Source organism: Anolis sagrei, chromosome 1 (assembly GCF_037176765.1).
Source record: "Anolis sagrei isolate rAnoSag1 chromosome 1, rAnoSag1.mat, whole genome shotgun sequence".
Classification (NCBI taxonomy): Eukaryota; Metazoa; Chordata; class Lepidosauria; order Squamata; family Dactyloidae; genus Anolis; species Anolis sagrei.
This window is the reverse complement of record NC_090021.1, coordinates 212,538,292-212,561,259: the sequence shown is the minus strand read 5'-3', so window position 1 is coordinate 212,561,259 and position 22,968 is coordinate 212,538,292. Positions and strand designations below refer to the sequence as shown.

At 37.6% G+C, this 22,968-nt stretch overlaps 1 protein-coding gene across 1 annotated transcript in view; it reads left to right on the top strand.

Annotated features, from left to right (window-relative positions):
- The first annotated feature begins 307 nt into the window (after positions 1 to 307).
- Positions 308 to 22,968, top strand: part of LOC132775363 (histamine N-methyltransferase-like) — a 35,022-nt gene continuing 12,361 nt past the window's right edge. Inside the window, 7 exon segments of the mRNA XM_060776122.2 lie at positions 308 to 503; positions 5,197 to 5,256; positions 5,258 to 5,404; positions 6,965 to 7,017; positions 12,307 to 12,414; positions 15,384 to 15,514; positions 16,844 to 16,937. Coding sequence (XP_060632105.2) covers positions 436 to 503; positions 5,197 to 5,256; positions 5,258 to 5,404; positions 6,965 to 7,017; positions 12,307 to 12,414; positions 15,384 to 15,514; positions 16,844 to 16,937 — 661 coding nt within the window. The 5' untranslated portion in view covers positions 308 to 435.

Genomic DNA, 22,968 nt, shown 5'->3' with positions numbered 1-22,968 from the left:
ATACGAAATCCAGCATATAGATCTCATTTGCTGTGACATACTGTGTTTTTGTGTCAGTAAAATGATAATAATAATAATAATAATAATAATAATAATAATCAGTACAAAAGCCAGCATAGTGATCTTGTTTGTTGTGTACTAATCTTGTGTATCAAATAATAATAAAAATATAATGCTATGAAAGTAAGCACGCCTTTTTTAAAATTAAATCTTTACAACTGAATTCTCTCCACACAGTGTGCCTGTGAATGTGAACCATTTCAGATTTAAAGGCAGAGGACAGCTCAGTGTTTTCAACCCATTTGAGACTGATCCATCTGCCAGGGATTTCTCTCCCTTCTTTCTGGAGCAGGAATGCACACTGCTTGCCAAGGCACTGATTTGGTGGGTGGAGAAAGATTGTGGCCTATAAAAATGTACTTTGTTTGAGTAAGAATGCACTTCCTGAACCTTGGATCTCACAGATTGAAACTAGCACTTCCTGAAAGCAGAGACATTTACACGTAAGTATTATTTTTTCAAATTATGTCCTTGGAGGAAAAAAATGTAAATCATCTGTGGCTATTTGAAGTCAGCAATCTTACTCTGTAACTGTGCCCTCCCTGTTGTGTTGTGGTTTCAGATTTCCTAATAAAGCAATCTGTATCATGTTTACACAGAAGTAAGTCCCTCTATGTTCAGTGGAGCCTATTCCTAGATAAATGTACAGAGGATCACAGCCCAAATACACTGTTTTGAAATCAGATTTTACCCATAAAGGTGGATAAAATGTGCAAGTGTGTGTGGAAGTCCAATTTGAGATCTACTCCTGTGATGAACAAAATGTAAGCAGTTCTGTTTATATGATTGCAAAACTGTTTCAAGGAAGAACTCTCCCTTTTAGAAGAGTGCCTGGAAAAAGTCTAAAGGTAAGCACTGCAATTTCTGTGAATAAACTTCACTGAACCCAGAGAGAGGATTATATCTATGTGCAAATATTTACAGGCCAAAGCTGCACAAAACCCCATGGTGCAGAACTTGGAAAAGTTACCTTTTTGCACTCCATTGCTCAGAATTATGCTGTCTGGTATAGACCAAAATACTCCCCACAACTTTCCCTGCTCTCCTACACTGAATATATTTCATTCAACAACAAATAACATAAATTACATTGCCATCCTTGTTATAAAGGAATGCTGATGAAGACTTTATTTGCATTTCCATAGAAAGCTTATTTGATGCACATTGGAGCTAAAATGAAGAAATGAAAGCTACTAAGTTATGTCTATAAATAAAACTATTACACACCATCTAATTCAGGAGTGAGCTTCACTGTGTTCAGTACACAGGATTGGTACCAAATACTGGATAGAGTTGAAACTTGAATATTTCACGACTTGCCATTGGAGAAGCTTAATGTTCTTTTCAGATGTTAATGGCCAAGGAATGTAAAACACCTCAAATGTCAAGTGATTTGAATTTTCTCAGTTATCTCAACAAGACCAAGGTAGCTGCTTTGAGCAAAAGAATGTGTAATGTGTAAAAAAGAGTGCCAATGCCAAGAACTGTGCTGAATATTTCAGTCCTATTTACAGTGACCATTATCACACTTGGGTTCTATTGTGTTTACCACTGTCTTTAACCTGTGATTTTTTTTCTATCCTTGATTTCACACACCAAAAACCCCTCCAAAACACAACATCTTAAGGAAATTATATAAAATTTGAATGCCTCCTGTACAGTTTTTGTAGTAATAGTGTAGATGTAGACCCTCTTGCTGTTGCCTCAATTCCATGTATTAAACTTCAAGATGCTATAGCATAGGCTGGTATCCATTGTTTCATTTATCCATATTTGAAAAACAACAACAATATGTCATCTGTGGGAATTTTCTAGCTACTCCGGCATGACTATATAGTGTTCTTAAGCAATAAATCAATTTCAGTGGGGTTCGCATTTATCTGAAATTTTGTATATCCACTCAAAGTCTGGAAGCATATATATCATGGATACAGGGGTCATACTGTGTATATATCCAATGATAATTCTGCACACTTTGTGACCCAACAAGTTCATTGTATCACCTTAAAGTAGTGGTGCTCATAATCCTAGCAGCTGGTAAATCCTAGCAGCTGGTAAACTGGCTAGGATTGCTGGGAGTTGTACACCAAAACATCTGGAGACCCATAGGTTGAGAGCTGCCTTAAAGTGAGAATAGCAACCACTGCAGGACCAGCCCTCCTGGGAACTGGAGCCACAAAACATGAGGTCTATCAATCAATAGCTTGTCAGATATATGACTCCTGGTTTGTATTTGGCTTTATGGGCTCCAAACTCCTTACTTAACAAGAAGAAGTAATTAGTTATGTGAACTAGTTAAAGTGTACATTATTCACTGTAAATGCTATAATTATCTATAAAACGCGAACATCAGTTATGCTGCTAGTGATAGGTCAATCCTGGTAGCTTCTCCCTTCCACTAAACCAAGCAATCACCCCACTTTTCCAATTATCCCTTGGCCCATTTGTATGAGTGCTGGCTGTCAGGTTGTCGATAAGCCTTTGCACACAATGAGAGGTTGCAGAATAGGATGTAATTTTGTGCTTATTCATTGAGTGCTGTTCAAATTCTGTCAGAAATCTTGGCTTGGGAAATATTGACATTGAAAAGTGAGATCTTTGAGATTAATAATACAAACTGCTATGATGTTGTTAAATGCTGCTTTCACTACAGTTCTCTGTGCTGGCAAGAAGAATATTGGTTCAGGAATAGCATTGGAGGGGTTAGGAAAGCAGAGAAGATGATGGCTGATGGTATGGATGAGAAAAGAGCACAAAGGGATGGCGAGCTGAGGAAAAAACTCATGTGGGGTTTGTGCATTTATAATGAACACATATATTCTGTCAGCAGAAAGTAGAGCAAAGGAAGAACAGTTCTAGATAGTCTTATAAGGTAAGTGAAAAATGGCTAAGGAAGCAGAGTGTAGTGTAAACTAGATGGAAAAACATAATAGACAGAAGAGGCAGAATGCTTTTAGGTGTCAGGGGCACATACTTGAAGAAGCCCATTGAAAAGAAAACTGATGAAAGAAATCTGAGAGATAAAAGGAGTTACATGTAATTGGTAGTGAGTAGATAGACAAGGACTGACTGCAACACCAGAGACTTGGAGGAAAACTGAAGAAGCAGCTGTCATACCAAGTGATTTCCCCAGATTAATTTATATTAATCAACCAGTCAAGCATTTGGATAGAGGTAACTAGTTATTTGTTAAAAATGCATGTTTTTAATGGCTGTGTAAGTGTAATTAAAACTTGGAATAAATGCTTCTCTAAAATATCTTTTCAAATACTGTCAGTCTTCCACTTTCTCTAGGGTTAGGGGCACAAAACCGCTTTGAAAGTGAACAAATGTGAATTTAAAAAGCTATTATTTTTACATGAGCGAACACTTGTTTAGAGACTTCTATGTCCTCTAGCATGATTCTATGGTCACCTTATAATTGCTGAAGGATCTAGAACAGGGGTTCTCAAACATTTTCAGCATTTCAAAGTGAAGGCTTGTTTACTTGTATTAGGAAAGAATACAAGTGGGTTTATTTCCCTAAAGGTCAGAGTAGTCCAGGGGAAACCTAGATACTCTGGAACGCAGCCAGGAGTGGCTGGTCAAAGAATCTCACTGTTACATATTACAGGGTAAAGTGAGGAAAGTAGCTCATGTTAAGGAAAAGATACTCCTTCTAAAGAAACCATTTGCTCATTAAGTCTGTGCTTCAGAAACAAATTATGCTTATGTACCTCTTAGTAGTCAGTTGTTTGCTTCAAATACTTCAATAAACCTGTTCTCTAGTTTACTGTTAATCTGCCTCAGCCTTCTTTCATCATATAAGGTTAGATCCAGTAATCCTCCACATCTCTACAGTTCAGTCACCAGAAAGGGAGCCAAAAAGAAGAGTCAGTATATTAGGAAGCTTTACCTCAAGTACAACAACAAGAAAATTCCTCTAACTTTAATTTAGGGATGGTGGCAGCAAACCTACCATTACACTCGCACGATCCACAACACACATTGAAGTGCTTTGTGACAGGGTTGTGTTAGCGTTCGAGAAGAACCTAAGGGAGTATAACCCTGTACTCTGATCTTTTAACGTGGTGTTCAGCTGAGAGTTATATAGCAGCTGAGGGAACGTGTGTGTGTGTGTGTGTGAGGGGATCTGTTAGGGAAATATTAGTATAAGATCTTCAGTGCTCTGTTACAGTGATAACCAGCAAAGAGATTTACATTTTTGAGTCAATGTCATAAGGATCCCCCCCGATTTAAATGTAAGATTCTTTTACAGAGGGTGGTAGGGTTTTGGATGCAAGCAAGGCAAGGAGGAAAGGATCTGGGCAGTGAGGAAGATGAGGAAAAAAATACTTTTGTGAGTGAGGGAAGCAAGGAAAAAAAGGCTTTCAGGGGTGAAGGAGGCAGGGAGAGGAGCAGGAAAGAGGAGGAAAAGCTTGGAAGGGGGAGGAAAAAGGAGTGAGGTGCCAAGCCCCTCATTATGCTTCATGGAGCCCCAAGGGCTCTACGGAGCACACTTTGAGAATCACTGATCTAGGGATTCTTAGAGAGAACATTTAAATCAAATTCAAAAATGATCAATTCCACAAAAGTCAAACCCACAAATGGCCAAAGGTATGGCAATAATAAAATCTTTTTTTTTGGGGGGGGGGGGGAACCTAACCCTAACCCTAACCCTAACCCTAACCCTTACACTATTTTTTATTTAATGGAAGCAATTTATACAATTTCCCAAAGAAAGAAAGGATCAAGGTAAACTAAAAAAAGAATATTAGCTTAGTAAAAGAACCTTGCACTCTCCACCCACCTTAAATGTCACCTTGAAGGTTCAGTGAAATTAGCTGCTGAAATAGGTTCTGATAGTAATCACTTATATTGCTCTAATTTAAAACATTGTTCACATTTACAATGGCTCTGTATGCCAGGCTCTGTGCTGACTGGCAAGAGAAGAAAAGAACAGTCTTTTTCCCCAGTCAACATCTTGTTAGAAAGTCTGATAAAAATGCTGACATGCTATTTTAGCAAGTGTTTCTCCATTACACCTACAGTACTTGCATGATACTACTTGGTAGTTTAGATATTTCTAAGTAGCTCTGATTCAATTCTAATAGAACTACTCACACTGTTCTGTATCACTTTTTTTTCTCTGTTCAGTGACTCATCCATAATATGCTCAAACAACACTGCTTGTTCTTTTTGTGAGTCCCACCGGTACTGATTTGGAATCAGCCATGGCGATGAGGAGCTTGCTGTCTGATGATAGCCAGTATGTTGAATCTTTTCGTCTGTTCCTTGAAAATTCAACAGAGCATCAGTGCATGCTGGAATTCATTCAGAAGAATCTGCCAGACATAATTTCCAGGTAAAAGCGCCAGATATCTGATTAGAAAGGTAACATTTAATCTACCTTATGTATTTGATAGGGGTGTGCGTATTTCTGTAAGGATTAGAACTGATTTTAAAAGAACTGCTGGAGAATTGCAAGCCACTCATTTTAACTATTTCCCCTTTTCTTCTTTCCTTGCATTTTGTTAGTGCAAATATGAATGATCAGACAGAGAATTCCCATAAAAATCTTCTCTTTTAAAGGATTTGCTTAGCAGACTACATATTTCAAAGATTCATCACAAGGAAATATAACTCAGGTGGAATAAATACTTGATACATTTGTTAACTGCTGCCAAGTTGACCCTATGAATGAGAGACCTCAAAGTCACGCTTATATCAACTGTCCTTATAGCTGTTGAAGGCTCGTGGCCGTGGCTTCCTTGATTGGGTCTATCCATTTGGAAAGGGGCCTTTTTTTCCTATTCTCTTCTACCTTATCGAACATTACTGTATTTTCTAGGAAGACATGTCTTCCTGTGATGTGTCCAAAGTATGATACTCTCAGTTTAGTAATCTTGGCTTCTAAGGAAAGTTCCGGTTTGATTTTCCCTAGGATCTATTTATTTCTCTTTTTAGCAGCCTGTGGAACTCTTCTCCAGCACCACATTAAAATGAGTTTCCTTCCTTTTTGTGGTTATTATTTTTGTTTTTAAAAAATATTCATTTGTAGACCTGTTTGTGCACATTGTTTCTTCTGAAATCTTTCCAAGTCTTTACTATTTTCTGCTAGTAGTTTGGTGTTATCTACATATCTTAAATTATTGATGTCCCTTTCTCCAGTTGTCATGCCTCCCTCCTCAGAATCTAACCTTGTTATACATATGATGTCCAGCATACAACTTAAAAACAAAGTGTTATAAAATGCAGCTTTGCTTGACTTGTTTGGCAGTTGAAAACCATTCAATGATAGCCTCTCATCCAGAGTATAGGTTAAGCATCAAGACAATCAAGCATTGTGAAACATTGTTTTTAATAATGACCCACACTTTCTCATTATCTACACAATCATGAAAGACCATCAATGGATACCATATGCTATAGATGTTATTTCAGAGAAAGGAACTGGCAAAACACTTCTGAATATTCTTGCCTTAGATAAGTCTGTGTACTTCATAGAAACAATGTAAATTGACAGGTAACTTAAAGGTATGGACATTTTCACAATCAAAGATACGATCTTGGGCTCTATCCTGTGGAATCTTGGGATTTGTAATTTGTATTGGCACCACATTAATCTACCAGAGAAAGGTAGATATCCGACAAAGCCACATATGCCAGAATTCCATAGCACTGAGTCATGTCCATTAATGTGGTGTCAAACTATTATAATTCTGAAGTATGGAGACCCAAGCTTGCTTCTGTTTACATAGCTCCATCCCTTAATCTGCATCTATCTATCTATCCTGTGTTTATTTTATTGACAAACTAAAAAGAGAGAGGACATTAATACTGGCAGGTTATATGGGGGAAGGCAGGCCATACTTTTTGATTACTGTTCAACCGTTCTAACAGATGCATTCTCTTTTCCTCTTAGTATAGGTAATGGAAAGTCCACAATAAATGTTTTAAGTGTTGGAGGTGGTTCGGGTGAGTAAAGATGTATAAAGTCATGCTTAAATTATTTGATTTATATATGATTAGTATGTATGCCTTTTGAATATAATTTGTTCAAGTAACCACTTACTTTCTCGAGGCCAAAGAAAATTGCAAATCAAGTGCTCAGTGGTAGAACTACTGTATCTACAATATGTAAACTGATTAAAATAGAGAATTAAATCCAATGCAGTTCTACATGAGCCTAGATACTTTCAGGTCCACTAGATAGGAATCAGATGTTATATAGAGAAACGTGAATCTATCACTGATTATTTTTGTTCTGCCCTTTTCCTTCAGATATCATTTTCTAACACTTTAGATTAAGCATAAGAATCATATCTGCTTTCCTGTTTTCCAAAACAAATGGATTTAAATCCAATGGATTGAGTGTTGGACTAGAATTCTGTGAAATAGGGGTTCAGATCTCGACTCAGCTATGCAAATTCAAGTGGTGTGTATTTGTAACCTTGGGCATATCACAGTCTTTCAGCCTCAGAGGAAAGCAGTGGCAAACTTCCTTTCAATAACTCTTGCAAAAAATACCCTAACCCTAAAATAGTAGTTTTGGTTGCTTGAGAGTACATAAGCTAACAACAACTGGATCAGGGGAGTTTTTGGAAGTGTTGGTTTACCATTCACCAACTGATTTAATGGTGCTGCTCTACTTAGGATTAGAATTGAGTTTAGGCCATAGTGGCATAGTGTCAAAGTGGAGCAACTGAACAGACATCTCTGTCTCTCATAGATGATAGAGGGCCATGATGTCAGCCCTCAAACCCGCCTACAATACTTGGCTGTTATTGAGACAAACAGTCTTATGATAACTAGCTATAAATACTATTAATGCAGGGCTCTACTTTTTTTTATAATATAACTCCTAGAATCCCACAGACAGCATATAGCTGGGGGATTCTGAGGGTTAGCTTCCTAAAAAGTAACTTCCATAGGCTTTGTGAGAATGCTTATTGCCAGTCCATGAATGAAGCATGCTTTGTTCATACCTCCTATCTTGTGAATGCTGCCAACTTTTTCACTCTGTTACAAAAGGCATTCAGTATGCTATAAAATGGCAAATGCACTATAAACAATCAATTTCTCTGAAAAGTTTAATTGGAAACTTAATGGCGAACGTAGTGATAGACCCTTTAAGGTAATTGTATTGAAGACTTTAAATAATTCCTATACTTTAAATTGAACGTTGTTGATAATTCGGGCAACTGCATCTCCAGCTCTACAATGGCCTGGAGCACTATGTTTGTACTATAAACAACTAAGTGAACTCAATTAATGTTGCAGATTATGTTGCAGAACAAAGGGGTTTGCGCGAGGGGTAGTTTAAAAAATAATGAGAGGATGGTAGGCTATTTGTGAAGAGGTGAACAATGCAGCTCAGCATATGGAAATGTGAAATCCTTTTTAATCTGGAGAACCAAATGGATTTTAGTATGTGTGTCTACATATGCACTGAAGTCATGCACAGAAAGATGGCATCAAAACATATTCAGCATAAAATTAAAAAATGTTAATTGCCAATTTCACGGCCCTAGATTTGGCTGTGTTGCAGTTTGGACAAGTATGGATCTGTCAGAATAGAAACACCTTTGTTAATAGAGCAAAATTAAAAACTATTTATGCAGCATCTAATATCTGGTTTAGTTCCAACAAGAAATGTGGGTAGAACAGCCAAAATACAAAACAGGTGTGTGCTACATTTGATTGAAGGGAAAAGACTATCCTATGACTTCATCAGTTCAGCAGTGTATGCCTATTCCTTTTCAGTTTTGCCACGGAGCCCACCGACTTACATCCCACAATGTACATCTACTTCCAGCAGGGATCCAGGGCAAAAGTGAAGGGGAACTGGCATATGGTGCCAAGCCAGCTGGCAACATGGGAGGCTTCCTATGTTGCATTAGGACTAACAGGGGGAAGCCGGGCAGGGGACCCCCCCCCCCCCAGGATAGGGTGAGAGAGGAAGTCAGGCAATGTAAGGTGTGGGGTAACGGGTTCCCAATACTCCCCACCAGGCACTGTCAGATTTGCCATGACCCATGGCAATTCCAGCAGCAAATGTGATGAGGTCCCTCGTCTACCCATTCTAAAGATAGAGACTGTGGTCTATCCACATCTGCCTTCTTCAAACATGACGTGATAAGGGTCTGTTTTGTTATCTGTAATCCAAGAACAAAATGATTTCTTAAGACGATCCTTATGCCTTTTTTCTTTAATTTGTTTCATTTTCATCCTTGCTGATACTCTTCTCCTATATTACAATCCATATCTCTTCTCTCAGCTGGGCTTCTGACCATTTATCCTTCAGGCATAATTTTATGAATGCTTGAGTCTCCCCTTCCATCCCACTTTCTCTCCCTACTGTTTTCCTCTTTATCTATCATGTCTGTAAAATATGAATTTTCAGTCCTCCTGTAGGTTTATTTCATTTAATTTAGTACATTTTAGTGCTAAGCATATGTTAAGTAGTCGTCATTCTGTATAAGTACAACAACAATTTATCTTGTGACTTACTAAAATACAAAGGCTTTCAATGTTTTTGGGTATAATTGAGTTAAATCATGCTGTGAGTTTCTAATGACGTCTGATGATCATTGTTCATTTAAATGGGTTATAACCTTTCAATTTCCCTTGTGGAGTGCATTATTCTAAATGCAATGTCTTTCTAGTTTGGTGAGAAAGGGTTATGTTACATTATGTCTTGACATTGCACTAAAACATAGATGTTTTGGGTAACCTATGCTCTGGTTTTATTTGTTGTAATATGTTGTCTGGGCTTGGCCCCATGTAAGCCGCTCGGGGAGATGGTGACGAGGTATAAATAAAGTTTATTATTATTTATTATTATTAACCTGCTGTGTTCATGAATACCTGACTGACATCCCATCACAGGTGTGAGTGTACTCTCATGTTTGGAGAAGGAAATATATGGGCATCTGTTAGTTTGGCTTTGTCTTTATTTTTAAAAACTCACATTACATTTCACTCTAAGTAGGAAAGAATTTTGAAATTTTGATCAATAATTTTCTGAAGTAAAATTATCCTGCATCTTTACCCCCTCTCTCCATTCAAATTCAATGCAAATAGTTATTTTTGCAAGAAGAGAACCATGTTATGTTGGCCTGCAATATAAATGCTAAAGATAATGACAATCAAAAATAAGTGGTACCAACATTAATTTATTTCTAAAATGAGAGAATACATGAATCTAAACTTTAAAATGAATGAAGGCATTGGTTTCAATTTCTGCCCCATTCAAATTTCTTTCTTTATTTGTTGTTTTAGTTTCAAGTCATGCCTACTGAATGTAAAAAAAAAATCTGTGACTTTGTGAATTTTTATAGAAAATGAACAGAGACAATACTCTCATCCACTCCTCAGAGCAAGAGGTTGAAGAGCTGTTCACTGCAACTCATCATTGACAGCTGACAGTGTTATCACAAAATGGAGAGGAACACAACATACACTACAAAACCAATTGCAAAAAGTACAAGCCTGATAGATAATGTGTACTAGGTGCCTGGGAACATGATGTTATGCAGCCACCACAATGGGAATGTACTTGTGAACCATAAATCAATGAATAGATATAAGTGCACCTAACTAAGGAGTAGTATATGCCCAAGGTACTGCACATTCCCCCATAGCTAGCAAAGGTCTCACACTCTGCAGATGCAGTATACTCTGTGATGACTATGCCTTGATTAGATTTAGGCAGAAGAAAGCTACCCTGATGAAACTATTGTTAACTCTTGTCTCCCTCTTTTGTCTGCTTTGAGATTGACTTCTGTTCTAACAAAGTTGGCTTCTTTTTGCTTGCTTTATCTCTTTTGTTCAGAAATATCATTAAAAAATAAATTCAAGGCTTCTGTTATCTATCATTTCAGCTTGCTTTCTTGCTGAAATCACTTCATTGCTGAAGATCATTTTGCTCACTGAAATCTCTTTCATTTCTGAATCACTTTACTAGCTAAAAATCACTTTGTTCACTTTGGTGAAGTCATTAACTGAAAGTACTTTACCCCAGACTTTGGGGATTTACTAGGGAGTCTTTTCAACAAAACACCTAATCCAGATAACCAAGGTCCCATTTATGCTAGAACAGAGCAGTCCACACTTTTGCCTCTGTCCAAGTCTTCTTGCTTTAAAGCCACTGTAAGAGTTTCCCCACATCCCAGTTTCATCTTGGAAAGTACCAAAGGGATCCAAAGTCTGGCTGCCAATCTGATTCTAGGCACAATTGAAAGCTATGACCTATAAACTCCAAAGAGCTTGGTTTTAGGCTATCTAAAGAACATCACAATCTCATATGAACCTATGGCCTTTCTCTAAGGCCTGCCACCTCCACAGGCATGTGTTGTAGAAAAGAGTCTTCTGGGTGGCTACCCCAAAAATTGTTTTGTATGAGTAATACATTGACTGCCTTGCTGTCCTTCTATTGGTGAGTGAAGATCTTTCAAATTACAAGAAAAGGGTTTTCCTTAGTGTGTGGTTTATTTGGATAAATGAATAAGTTTTCATTTTTTCCAAATTATATAGATTTATAGAGTTTTTAAAATAATTTTGTATTTATCTTTAATCTGGATGGATCATTTCTTTTTTTTTTTAAAGACAACCTTTTTTTGATATTTATTTTGAATCCTAACTGTGGGGTGAAAAGGTGTGGTGTAAATTAGCAAATAAAAAATATTAGAAAGATCCCAGGGAATGAATGTATTTCCAGATGCAATTCCTTACTGGAATAAAATGTTCACATCACTCTTGCATTATGATGCCTATTTTGACATTGCATCCTAAAATAATCCCCCACATATATATACACAGAGACTGTGGATGAAAGGAGCATGCTCTCAACCTCCTTGCAATATAGTACAAGAAGGGCATCTGCAGCCATGATCTTTCATTTCAATTCAAGCTTGATAGCATCTTGTGCCTACCTCTACTTGCATCCCTACCCCAACATATTTCATGTGCGTAATTATGCACATATTATAACATTTGGTCATTAATAGGTTGTCACTGTTCAGCCATGAGAGATTATGAGCAAATGTCTAGCCAATTGTGGGATGTTACTATACAGCTTTCCCTTTCACTCATTCATATGTCTCACATTTGCAATCACAGGGTCATAGAATTGGAAGGATCTGCAAGGGGCATCTATCCAACTTCCTGCTATATAAGAATGAGTCATGGTCATATAAATCAAATTATTAAGTGAAGTAATGTATGAACTTTCTAACCTTTGCTTTTTTCTTATCTGTTTTCTAGGAGAAATTGATCTTCAAATTCTTGCAAAGGTACAAGCTAAATATCCTGGAGCTGTCATTCATAACGATGTGATAGAACCAAGTGCTGAACAAATAATGTGCTACCAGGGTATGGCTAACTTTATTTATCATTCTTTTTGCAATTTGTGGTGTTTTGAAGCTAAGTAGAAGATAGTATGTCAAATGACGTGCTCTTTATGATTATACCAAAGACTTTCTTCTTGGAAAGTAGAGCAGACCTTCAGTTGCCACAATTCAATTTTAAGGAAATATGGAAAGGGTGGGTACTCCACTGGCATGGAAGATCATTTTCTGCACAGTGAGTTGCATGTATTACCAACACTGCAATCAAAAGAAAGTAATCAAATAAAACTGGAAGTGGCCAGAAACAGGGCCGTAGCCAGAAAAAAAATCCGGGAAGGGTTGAAAATTTCAGGGGAGGGGTTTGAAACCTGCCTCCTAGCTCACTCTGAAGCAAAGAGCACAGCAGGGGGAAGAGCAGCCTTCAACAGCCTGCAGCTCTGCCCCTGTCAACCACCTCCACCAAGTCTGGCCTTCTTAATGAGAGCATTCAACACACACACACCCCAACTTGGTTGCTTCGCTACATCAGCTATTGCTGCAAGTAATGACAGTGTGAATAAATTGTCAATATTTGCTTGAGATAGTGCTTGCAGTTTTGGAGGGACTCTTAATTTTTTTGCTTCTCATAGACTTAGCATGGGGATTTGGTTAACCAGTTAAAATTCATGAGTAAACCAGATTTTATTTTAACCTGAAAAATTTCAGTGGGGTTTGAACCCCTTAACCCCCCCCCCCCCCCCCTTGGCTACAGGCCTGGCCAGAAGTCCAAATCTGGTTTAGAAAAACTGACATGCTCCCATGTTAAATGATGTAGGAGTTCCCCACAACTATTTCAAAGGTGAATTGCTTCCAGGAGAGGCAGTTCATCATTCCTAAGTCAGGAAAAGGACCATAAAAGCGGGCAAGAGAATACCTATCCTATGATTTGTATCCTGGCACTTCCCCAGAGGAGATTACTCTTTTCTGAGGAGAGAGTAAAAATGGTACAGAACTGAAGTAGCTGTGAAACTAAAGAGGGACAATATGCAGGTGTTTGAAAAGGTCAATTTGGATCCATTCTGAAAATGATTTACTATTTTATTTATTATTTATATCCCACCTTTTCACCAAAAAAGGGTATGAAGATGAATTGCAAACTATTAATGACAATACAGGTTTAGAACTGTACTGACTCGGTATATATGGTGTCACTCTGATAAAGGAACACATCCCTTTTCAAGTAGAAACACAATGCAGTGCTTGCTGCATACATGTGACAAAGAAGAAATATTTCCATATAAAAAACTAGTTCTGTGTGAAAAGAGCTTGAGATAGACTGTCTTGGAAGCTTTCAAAATCTCCTTGCTAGTTAGCCCACTTCTGCCTTTTTGACATAGTGAAGCTGCATTGACAAGCATTAGCTTTCTTTTCCTACTCTTCATTTTCCGGATGTCTCCTCACAGACTGTCTAGTGATTAAATAGAAGCAGACTGAGCCAGATTATTTTCAATGCTGATATGGATTACTGCTCAGTGTTGTCTGAGTTTAAAATAGCAAATTAGATTTGAACTGTGGTCATAGAGGCTAGAGACTGATAAATGGAAGAAGACGGAGAAAGAGCTGCAGCATTCAGAAGTGGTAGCCTATGACCAATAGGGAATGTGAAGGAAGGGAGATAAGCACGCCTGGGACATTTCTCATCTTATTTCACTCAGATGTATCCTAATCGGAGCACTGAGGAAAGTAATGCTTTGATTCATTCTGTTAAGTCTGTGCTGTAACAAAGCGCAGGATTCTGAATGTTTTCTGCATACAAAGGTCTAAGAGCTACTGGAGGACTGGATGCAAGTGTGTCTCAGACAGTGAAGTCATCACCAAAATTGGATTAAAGTAGCAATGATAGAGGGCTCCCATTCTCTCTCTCTGAATGCTGTCTCCACAAACGGACAGCAACATCACTCAAGACAGCATTCAGCAAAAGGCTTTGGGGTGCAGCAAGTATTGCCTGGCCACTTTGGAATGGGGGAGAGGAGGAGGGTTCAGTACTCAAATTTCAGATCTTCATGGAAACTTCACAAGGCATCATATTGGGGCAGAGTGAGATTAAGTAATTAGTATAGGGTTGCCAGTTTCATATCCCCTAGACTGGAGGTTTCTGGGCCCGTACTGAGACTTAGGAATAGCCCCCTGATGTATCAGTGAATGTTATTTACTAAATACCAATCACAGTTGTTTACAGCTTGATACTCAATTGTGTGCATGCACACACATTTTCCTGTTTGGAAATTAAGATAGAAATACTAAATGAGCTGTTCCCAGATCAAGATGGCATGTCAGGCTTATTCCTTCTTACTCACACGGTGCACAGAGCATTTAATTTAGTCTACTTACTTCTAGCCAGAAAGTGGATAAAGAGTAGAGCAAAGGGTAAAGCCCTTGCTACTCCAACAGGAAGGAAAGAGGAAACTAGATAAATCCATGGATCCTCTCGGGAAGTCTTTGAAAACTGCAGCAACAAGTTAATGACTTATCAATGTGTTATATTGAAACCATAAGTTTGGCCCCCAAACCTGTCCCTAACTTACATATGAGTATATACAGTAAGCCTTGCCAGTTGTGGCAAGCTACTGGTCTACTACCTGAGTCTACAGTTTAAGCATCTTAAGATGTTTACTTCTTACTTTTTAAATATGCTATCAAATGAGCAAACAAACTTATTTTTTCTTCCATTCTCATTCATTACAATATTGGAGAAAGTGGAAATGGGGACAGATTCTGAACTCCATAGTACTTGTGCAGTAAAAAGTCCCTTCTTTCACATCTTGGTTTGTTCCATAAAAGTGAGTGAATCTGCTGAGAATGTAAAGCAGCAGCTGGCAGCTCAGGATTAGTCTCACCACTGACACCAATGTCATATTTTTTAAAAATATATGGCTTCCAGCTACTTCAACATTTGATATGGAAATTTATTCCGTATTTGCAATCGAGATAAACTGTGAAACTATCATATTTTAGAACGTGTTGCAAAGGCATCAAGCCTTGAGAACATAAAGTTTACTTGGCACAAAGAGACTTCACTGGAATATGAAGGTCGGATAAAGGCAAGCAAAGAGATGAAGAAGTGGAACTTTATTCACATGATCCAGGTAAAGGCATGAATAGTATATTGCTACTGAGCTGTTGTTGGGGCATTACAATATGTATTACTCTTCATGTATTATGTTATGCTTTAATGTAAAAAAATAATCTATTGTAAACCCATGCAATTTATGATTTCTAAGTGCAATATATACCTGTGTGTGTAACCAAGTGCAAAAGATATCTGATTGCTCAATGATAATTTCTTAAAGTTCATTTTGAATCCACAAAAAATATGCCAGTGTAAATGAGGTTGGATTCAGAATTTTGTCTACAAATGGAAAATCTTCCCCTTTGGAGGATATGGAAGAAACATTTTGCTGAAAAATAGAAGTTAGGACAATTTATGTTGATACCACCTTTTATCTGAAGCCCCCCACAGCACTTGTCACCATGATGTAGATAGCCCCCCCCCCCTCCCTTTCCAGCAGCTTTTCAGGAGCATAAAAGTCTACATGGAGATGAAGATTTGGAAATTACAAGACTACCGTCTTCCTCCAGTACCAGAGGAATTCCACTGAGCACAACTCTTTCTTACTAACTTTAAAATAGCACAAGACTGTCTTAGTCATTTTCATTTGAATGTGTTAATCTGTTGTCCTGGGTCAGCAGTCCAGATTCATTCTGTCATAGTGAGAGTCAAATAATAGTACATTAGGAAGAGCTTCGTGACCAAAAGAGGTGATCACCAGTGAAACTCTCTACCTCAGTGTGGTGGAAGCTCCTTCCTTGGAGACTTTTAAACAGAGGCTGGATGGCCCTCTCTCAGGGGTACTTTGATTGTACTTTTCCTGCATGGCAGGGGATTGGACTAGATAGCCCATGTGGGATCTTCCAACTCTATCAACACTTTTGCAAATCCCATCAATACAATAATAGAACATTAGGAAGAACCCCCTGACCAAAAAAAGCTGATCTTTTCTAGTTGGGCTGAATAATTATATTCAGCTTTGTATCTGCCACACTAACTTAACTTACTTGAGTAGATTGACATATTAGAAACTATTACACAATTAAAGAAGAATTTATACAAACTTTGCCGTAGAAAGGTAAATGCAAAGCTCTCATTTGCATCAGCAATGAACCTGGATGAAAAGTGGATAAATAGAAAAGCGGATAAACCTTACAACCTCTGAGGATGCTTGCCACAGATGCAGGCGAAACGTCAGGAGAGAATGCTTCTAGAACATGGCCATATAACCCGAAAAACCTACAACAACCCTGGATAAATAAATTTTTCGAGTTTGTATATATTTGAATTGTTTCTCCCTAACAAAAGAAAACACAGAAACATTTTTGTGCATCCAGTTTACAATTTTCTCTTTTGTTATTTCTAGATGCTGTATTATGTAAAAGACATCCCAGCAACAATTAAATTCTTTCACAGTCTCTTAGAACCTGGAGCAAAACTCCTTATTATCCTTGTTTCAGGTAAATACTACAAACTACTTTTTATGCTGCACACAGGTGACAGTTGGACACGAACTTCTTATTAAATATGAATAGGTCTATTCCCATCTAGGCTAGCCTTCTAATTTAATAATTATCTTAACTACCAGTGTGTATATATACCCTTTCCCCAATTTTCTACATAATATGTATCACATAACTGAAGAACATATTTTTAGTTATCTATTAAAAATTGAATGCTAAATTTCAGGCTTGAAGGTGCAAGCACATCAATATCATGCATAATATTGTAGTGATGAAATCTAGTGCTCAGCCCCAGGGTTCAGTGGGGATGACTTCTCAAGCTGGATCTACACTGCTTAATAAGAGAATTTGAACTTTATTATAGGATCAGATTAGACACATATAGTGCAGTTCAATGCAGTTCAAACAGCTTTATATCAGTCTACACCAGTCGTTCTCAACCTGTGGGTCCACCGATGTTTTGGCCTTCAACTCTCAATAATCCTAACAGCTGCTAAACTGGCTGGGATTTCTGGGAGTTGTTAGCCAAAACACCTGGGGACCCATAGGTTGACAGCCACTGGTCTACACTGACTATACAATGTAGTTCAAACAGAATTATTTGGCAGTGTAGATCCAGCCTCTGCAAATGGATTGAAGATTAGCAGCTCATGGTAGTCCTTCAGATAGAAGTAATTATTTCCCTTCTAGCTGTAGAACTTAGTTAATGTGCAACATGGACAGATGATATTTTGTTGGGTGGGACACTGTAAAATATCTGTTTCCTGTCCAGAAATGATGTAATTGGGGACTTATTCCTTGCTAAATTCACATGAGTTGATCTGCACAGAAAACAACATTTTCTGAACAAGCTATAACATTTTTTCTCTGCTATTTCTTGAACTGAAAATATTGTTTTATGCGCAAAACAACCATATCCTTTTTTTTTGTATAAAATATATTCCAAATTAAGACTGGTGCTTGGAAACTGCGTGGTTTTTGAAGACTTTCTCACATTGAAAAGAAAATTGCTATAATTACTTGCTGTTTCCATTCAGTAGAAGATTAATGAAGAATGACTCCCTTAAAACCTTTGTGTTCAGTATTCCAATGCAGCATTGTCTCTCGAGCTATGAAGCCTGAACCATGTACATCTCTTCCAATGTTTAGTGAAGCAACAGGGTCTCATTCTTAGAAAAAACAATTAAACAGTTAAAGTTCTCCCTCACCCTCAAAGAATGATGTTATTCCTGTCTAAGGGTGCAGCTAGAATGAATGCAGTTTGACCCAACTTCAATTGCCATGGCTCAGTGCTATGGAATCCTGGGTTTTGTAGTTAGATAAGCTCTTTAGTCTTCTCTTCCAAATAGTGCAGGTGCCTCACCAAACTACAACTCCAGCGATTCAATAGCGTTGAGCAATGAAAGCAATGAAAGTATCAAACTTCATTAATTCTACAGTGTAGATGCACTCTAAGTCTGAGAGATAGCTAAGTCACAAGTATCACTCTTCCAAATCCCTGCCAAGAAGGCCATTGCTTTGGAGGAAAATAGGTTATAAATCTAAAAGAAACAAAGAATGTTCCTGTATCATTCTCACCACATTCATTAAAGCCAACAGACACTTCCACTAAGGTAGTGGTTCTCAGCCTGGGGTCTCCAGATGTTTTTGGCCTACAACTCCCAGAAATTCCAGCCAGTTTACCAGCTGGTAGGATTCCTGGGAATTGAGGATCAAAAACATCGTGGACCCACAGGTTGAGAACCACCGCACTAAGATGTGTCTCATCATTTTGTTGCATTCAAAGCTGCAAGTTAGGTTTACAACAGACATGTTTTTAATAGGAATGGTCCTGGCTAAGAGTCAGGTTATTAATTCCTCCTTCTGGTCCCTCTCTCTATGGATCTACTGACTCACAGATATATGTGTTAAGTTGAAGCAGGTCTGTAGGAGGTACAGGACCTGAAATTGTTTGGGGAGTCCAATAGTCCTTAATGACTTCATTAATCTGCTACAGATTTTTCAGAATGGCACACACTGTAACATTTGGCTGCAAGTGGCGTTAAGCAAATAGCTACAATGAAACTCTGTTGTGCTATTTGTCTGGTTCATTTCCCATGTTTACTGCCCATTTTGTTTCATGTTGTGATACTGTATAAAAATGCCATTTTAGATTTGACACTTGAATAAGAAAGTTGCGATCAAGTCAATTGAAAAATGGAATACCTGAGAAAGTAGTAGTTACACATTCATTTTGATGTGATATTGAGAGAACAGACCAAATTTAACAGACTCCATGCAGCAGAATTGGTGGCACCTAATGAAATCCTTATGGGTACAACAAGCCAACGTTTAACACATCCAGGTTTCATTGATTTCACAGCTTGCATCTGTTCTACTACTCACTTATTTGCTGGGGTTGAATTAGCAGATACACAGGATGAGAGCAGATATCAAAGAGAGACAAATTTATTAGTTGTAGAGAAAAATCTACCATGAAAAAGAATGGAATAATCTACATCTAGTCTTCCAGAAACTACGAGGGATGATGGAACTACATCTGCAATGACCCAAAGCTAGCACAACCATTTAAGAGATATAATAGAATCTTGTTTGTTACCTATCTTTAGCCAAAAGGCTCTCCTAAAGGCTGACAAATTAATTTTGATAGTTCCCTGCCCCATCTGGGGAGCCTCATATCTCGCTTTATACAAATGCCAATTTGATGACCAAATACAAATAACAAAGGCTCATGAAGCTCTCTCTTTTTTTTTTTAAATCATCTTTATTAGAGTTTTTTACACTTACATCGGGGGGGGGGGAAAAGGAGGGGGTTTGGGAGAATTGCTGGGGGGGGGGTAGATTTGCAAGAAAAGGCGGAGAAAGGAGGGGGGGAGTGTATAGGGTAAAAATGTGCTCGGGTGAAAAAAGAAAAAAAAAGGGGGGGGTGAAGATTTTCGCTGATATCGGAGACTTCCCGCCAGTCTTCTAGGGTTTTCAATTCACGATTTACATTTGTCAGCATCTTGTCAGCGTCGACGTACATCCTTTTGTCTTATTCAAAAGCTGGACAGATCAATTTGGAGTGTATTGCCTTTCTTTTTAATAAAATTACTGAATCCCTCCCATAATGTATCATTGTATTTTCCTCTGAGCCTTTGTGAGAGGTTATCCATTTGCACAATATCTAATATTTTTATCAACCAATCTTCTAGGGATGGGATTTCCTTTTGTTTCCATACCTTGGCTAGAAGCATTCTCGCCGCCGTACTGAGGAGGAAGCATAGCTTATCCTGATTTTTATCTAATTTTATTGTTGTAATGCCTAATAAGTAAAATTCTGGTGCCAGTGGGAATTTAACTTTTATAATTTTTTGGGTGGCTTCATGGATAACCTTCCAATATTTTTTGACCAAATTGCAAGACCACCACTGGTGGAAAAATGTTCCTTTTTCTTTCCCACACTTCCAGCATCTATTTGAGCCGTTCTTGTTGAATTTAGCAATTTTTTCAGGTGTATAATACCACCTAAAAAACATTTTGTGCCAGTTCTCTCGAAGATCACTGGCTTCAATGTATTTCAATTTGAACTTCCAAATTTCTTCCCATTGTTGAATTAGTATACTACGCCCGAGATCTTTAGCCCATTTGACCTGGCATTCTTTTATTTGTTCTTCCTCTGTATTCCATGTAAGTAACTGCTGGTATAAAATTTTTATTAACTTATTCCTTTTCTTCATTACTGATTCCCATAGTCCTGTACCTTGGCTAAACCCTAATTTATTATCCTCTTTAAACTGTTGGTGGATCTGGTGATAATTAAGCCATGTGATTTTGTCATTTTGTAGTTTAATTTCGTCTAGTGTCTTTAGTGTCAGATTTCCTCCCTCTCGCTCCTCTTCTTTCTTTAGGATTTGTTGATAAGTTAGCCATTTTTTTCCCATTAATTCCCTTTTATGTTTCGCTTCAGTGGGAGATATCCACAGCGGTGTTTTTAGATATAGTCTGGGTCTATATTTTTCCCACGTTTTAATGAGGGCTGCTCTGATATAATGGTTGCCAAATGTTTTTTCCACTTTTCTTTTATTGTACCATAGGTACCCGTGCCAACCAGACCGGAGCTCGTGCCCTTCTAGTGCCAATAGTGGGCCGTTCTCTAAGGTAGTCCATTCTTTTATAGCCGCCAAATTACAAGCCTCATAATAAAGTTTGAAATCGGGTAGACCCAAGCCGCCCCTTTTTTTGTCATCGGTTAGTATTTTTAAGCTGATTCTAGCCTTCTTGTCTTTCCAGATAAATTTTGTCAGCTCTTTTTTCCATTTATTAAACAGGTAATCGGTTCTTAATACTGGAAGAGCTTGAAAAAGGAATAAAAGTTGTGGCAGAATTGTCATTTTGATTAGGGCTATTCGCCCTAAAAGGGAGAAGTGTTGATGCTTCCACCTGTTCAAATCTTTCTGGATTTTGTTCCATAGTGGCTCATAATTGTTTTTTATTAAATTAATATTGCTCCTGGTGATATTTATACCTAAATATCTAATCTTATTTTCGATTTTTAGCTCTGCTTGTTCTTGAAGTATCTCCCTTGCTTTTTGATCCATATTTTTGGTTAGTAGTTTCGTTTTTTGTTTATTTAATTTGAATCCCGCCACCTCACCAAAATTTTCAATCTTTTCTATCCAATTTCTGATGTTGTTTATGGGGTCCTCTACTATGCAGACTACATCGTCTGCGTATGCTTTCAGTTTAAAGTGATAACCACCTACTTTGGTTCCCTTTAACATTTTGTCCTCATTTATTGCTTTGATCAATGTTTCCATAGCCAGGATAAAGAGAAGTGGGGACAAAGGGCACCCCTGTCGCGTGCCTTGTGAAATTTTTATCTTATTGCTGGACTCCATTCCGTTTATTATGAGAGTGGCCTCTTGGTTCGAGTATATCGCCTCTATGGCATTTTTAAAATGAAAACCCATATCTAATTCTTCAATTAACAATTTAAGATATTGCCAATTTATCCTATCAAAAGCCTTTTCGGCGTCTATAAACATCAGGGCGAGTTGCTTCTCATTATGAAATTCATAGTATTCTATGATATCAATTATTATTCGAATATTGTCTTTTATCTGCCTGTTCGGTAGGAACCCAGCTTGATCTATCGAAATCCAGTTTTTTAAAAAACTTTTCAATCTCTCCGCCATGATTATCGCAAAGATCTTATAATCTGTGTTTAAAAGCGAAATGGGTCTATAATTCTTAACTTCAGTAGGGTCCAATCCTTCTTTTGGTATTAGAGTAATATTTGTTTTTTCCCACGAAATTGGTATTATTTTATTTTCTATAACATTATTTAGGACATCTTTCAGTAGGGGAGTTAGTTCATCTTTGAAGAGTTTGTAAAATAGGGCAGTGAAGCCATCTGGGCCTGGTGATTTATTTGGTTTAAGCTTGCGAATAGCATGTTCTATTTCAAAGGTGGAAATTTTCCCATTTAAAATTTCTCTTTGGGCTTCCGTTAATTTTGTAAGTTTCAGACTGCTAAGATATCTTGAGATGTTTTCTGGGGGGATGTTTGTCTTTTTATATAAATTCTGATAGAATTGCACAAATTGTTCCGTTATGGCTGTGTCTGTTGTGTATGTTTTCCCTTTTACTTTTATTTTAGTGATAGCCTGCTTTTGTTTCATTTTTTTTGTTTTCTTTGCTAGCCATTTTCCAATTTTGTTAGCATTTTGAAAATGATATACTTTTGTGTATTTCATTTGTCTTTCTATAGCTTCCGTTTGTAATAATTCCAATTGCTTTTTTAGTATTTTTAGATTCTGAAGTGATATCTTGTCTTTTGGATTCTTTTTAAGGGAGTTTTCCGTATTGTTCAGTTTTTCCATTATTTCTTCTTGTAATTTATTTTTCTTTTTCCTTCTAATAATTTCCTGTTGCATCAGATAACCTCTCATAACAATTTTCATTGCCTCCCATTGGGAGCTTAATAGGGTTTCCTCATCGCAATTTATTTCTAAATATTCATTTAGCAATTTTTTGTTTCTTTCGA